The sequence below is a fragment of the Coturnix japonica genome, unplaced genomic scaffold (assembly GCF_001577835.2).
Source record: "Coturnix japonica isolate 7356 unplaced genomic scaffold, Coturnix japonica 2.1 chrUnrandom555, whole genome shotgun sequence".
NCBI lineage: Eukaryota > Metazoa > Chordata > Aves > Galliformes > Phasianidae > Coturnix > Coturnix japonica.
This window is the reverse complement of record NW_015439935.1, coordinates 49,816-53,402: the sequence shown is the minus strand read 5'-3', so window position 1 is coordinate 53,402 and position 3,587 is coordinate 49,816. Positions and strand designations below refer to the sequence as shown.

At 55.0% G+C, this 3,587-nt stretch overlaps 1 protein-coding gene across 1 annotated transcript in view; it reads left to right on the top strand.

Annotated features, from left to right (window-relative positions):
* The first annotated feature begins 229 nt into the window (after nt 1-229).
* The window catches only part of LOC107307351 (histone-lysine N-methyltransferase 2B-like), a 28,439-nt gene continuing 25,081 nt past the window's right edge, over nt 230-3,587 (top strand). Inside the window, exon 1 of the mRNA XM_015850849.1 lies at nt 230-307. Coding sequence (XP_015706335.1) covers nt 230-307 — 78 coding nt within the window. The remainder of the gene's footprint in view (nt 308-3,587) is intronic.

Sequence of the window (3,587 nt, the reverse complement as noted above, 5' to 3'; positions counted from 1 at the left end):
CCCCCCCCACCCATGGGTGCCCCTTATAACCCCCCCCTATATAACCCCCCCCACCCATGGGTGCCCATTATAACCCCCCCCTATATAACCCCCCCCACCCATGGGTTAGCCCCCTATAAACCCCCCCCCATGTGACCCCCATACCCCCCATTGCCCCTATAGGATGCCGGCCGCCTTCTCTATATTGGCCAAAATGAGTGGACACACGTGAACTGTGCTGTGTGCGAGGATGTCGGCCGAGGTGTTCGAGGAGAGCGACGGGTCATTGAGGAACGTGCACGCGGCTGTGGCACGAGGCAGGCAGATGGTCAGTCATATAGGGGACGGGGGGATATGGGGGGTATGGGATGATGGTGGGGGATATGGCGGATATTGGGGGACTATGGGGATTATGGGCGCGGCGGATATGGGGTTATGGGGGATATGTGGCGGCATGATGAGGGGTGTCGTGGGATATAGGGCGGAATATTGGGGTTATAGGGGGATATAGGGGCGATTGATAGGGGCGATATGGGGGATATAGGGGTGGGATATGGGGGGCATATAGCGGGGATTATGGGGGGTATTGGGTGGATATGGCGGTGAATATGGAGTAAGGGGGTGTATGGCGCGGATATGGGTTATAGGGGATATAGGGGGGATCATGGGGGCATATAGGCGGGATATGGGCGGGATATTGGGGGTATGGGGGGATATAGGGGGATATGGGGTTATGGGGGGTATGGGGGGATATGGGGATATAGGGGGATATTGGGATATGGGGGAATAGGGCGGATATGGCGGGGTATGGGGATATGGGGGGTATGGGGGGATATGGGGGACTATGGGGTCGCATATAGGGGGTAAGCGGGTTATGGGGGATAATGGGGGTATGGGGTTATAGGAGGGAATATGGGGATAGGGGGATATGGGCGGGATATGGGGATATGGGGAGTGCGGATATGGGGGGATATGGGGGATATGGGTGGATATGGTCCGAGGGATATAGGAGGGATATAGAGGGAATATGGGTTATGTGGGGTGGGACTATAGAGGGATTATGGGAGGATATAGAGGGATATAGAGGGATATGGGGTTATGGGGGTGGGATATAGGGCCGGTATGGGGGGTATGGGGCTACTAGCGGGGTGGGCCATATAGGGGGCATATGGGCTATTGGAGGCGAAAGATATAGAGGATATGCGGTTATAGGGGGACGATAGGGGATTACGGGGGTATACGGGCGATATGGGATATGGGGGGATATAGGGGATATGGGGGGTATTGGGTTATGGGATATAGGGGGATATAAGGGATAGGGGGCGTAATTGGGGATATGCGCGGATATAGAGGATATGGGCGGATATAGGGATATGGGATACGGGGATATGGAGAATATGGGGGGATATGGGGGGATATGGCGAGATTATGGGAGGTTATGGGGGATATGGGGGGTATGGGGGATATGGGGGGAATATGGGCCGGTATGGGCGGGATATGGGGGATATGGGGATATGGGGGATATGGGGATATGGGGCGGGATATGGGAGAATATAGGCAGATATAGGGGGTATGGAGGGATATAGGGATATGGGGATACGGGGGCATAAGCGGGGATATGGAAGAATATGGGGGATATGGGAGGCGATATGGTGATATGGCGGGGATATGGGGGTATGGGGGGAATATGGGGCAATTAGGGGTATGGGGCGGATATGAGGGGATATGGGGATTATGGGGGATATGGGGGTATAGGCGGGGTATATGGGGGTATGTGGGATATGGGGGAATATGGCGGGTTATGGGGGGATATGGGGGGATGATAGGGCGTTATGGGGGATATGGGATATGGGATATGGGGGTGGATATGGGGGAAATATGGGGTTATTGGGGTTGTTCTGAGGACGAGAGACGGAGTCATTGCAGGAACTGGTGCACGCGGCTGCTTGGCACGAAGGGCAGGCAGAATTGGTCAGTGTAGAGGGGGATATAGGTATGGGGGGATATAGGGGTATGGGGGGATATAGGGGAGATATAGCGGGGTATGGGGGATATAGGGATATGGGGGATATTAGGGGGGATATGGTGGTTATTGGGGATATGCGGGTTATGGGCGGATATGGGGGGATATGGGGTTATGGGGATATGGGGGGATATAGGGCGGGATATGGGGGGATATGGGGTTATAGCGGGGTGCGGAATAATTAGGGGGCATATGAGGGGATATATGGGGCTTAAGGGGAACTATATGGGCTATGGGGGGCGGAATATGGGGTTATGGGGGATATGCGGGGTATATGGGATATGGGGTTATGGGGGTGCGGATATAGGGGGATATGGGGGGGTTTATGGGGCTATGAGGGAGGTGGATATTAGGGGGATATGGGCGGCAAGGATGGGTGATAGGGGAGGTATGGCGGCTATGGGGGGATGGGATATAGGGGGATATGGGGGCTTATGGCGGGGATAATTAGAGCGGATAGTGGGGGTTATAGGGGGATATAGGGAGGATAATGCGGATATGGGGGGATATGAGGGTATAGGGGGATATGGGGGATATATGGGATATGGGGGATAGGGTGAATATGGCGGCTAATGAGGGTATGGGAAAAAATATAGGCGGGGATATGGGGGTATGGGGGCGTATAGGGGATATAGAGGGATATGGGGTTATTAGGAGGATTATAGGGGGATATGGGGTTATGGGGGGATATAGGGGGATATGGGGCTATGGGGCTATGGGGGGTGGGATATGGGGGCATATAGGGGGATATGCGCGGGGTATGGGGGTATGCGGGATATGGGGAGGTATAGGCGGCTATGGGGGATATGGGGTTCTAGGGGGATAAAGGGGGATATGCGGGCCTATGCGGGCTATGGGGGTCATATGGGGTTATGGGGGATATGTGGATATAGGGGAACATGGTGGGATATGGGGTTAAGGGGGGGTATGGAGCGTATACCCTTCATGCAGCCCCCACCCCATATCAGGTCCCACATTGAGCCCCATAACCCCCCATAGCGCCCCCCCCCCCACGCCCCATAGCAACCCATAGGGACCCCATAGAAACCCCATAGAGAGTCCGATAGAGAGACCCTATGGAGAGACCCATAGAGAAGCAACAGAGACCCATAGAGAGGCCCCATAGAAAGACCCCATAGAGACCCCATAGAGACCCATAGGGACCCATAGGGACCCCGTAGAGACCCATAGAGACCCATAGGGACCCATAGGGACCCCATAGAGACCCATAGAGACCCCATAGGGACCCATAGAGACCCATAGAGACCCATAGAGACCCATAGGGACCCCATAGACCCCATAGAGACCCATAGGGAACCCATAGGGACCCCATAGAGACCCATAGGGAACCCATAGAGACCCCATAGAGACCCATAGGGACCCATAGAGACCCCATAGAGACTCATAGGGACCCATAGAGACCCATAGAGACTCCTAGGGACCCCATAGACCCCATAGAGACCCATAGAAAGACCCATAGAGACCCATAGAGACCCCATAGACCCCATAGAGACACATAGGGACCCCATAGACCCCATAGAGACCCATAGGGACCCCATAGAGACCCCAGTAGACCCCATAGACC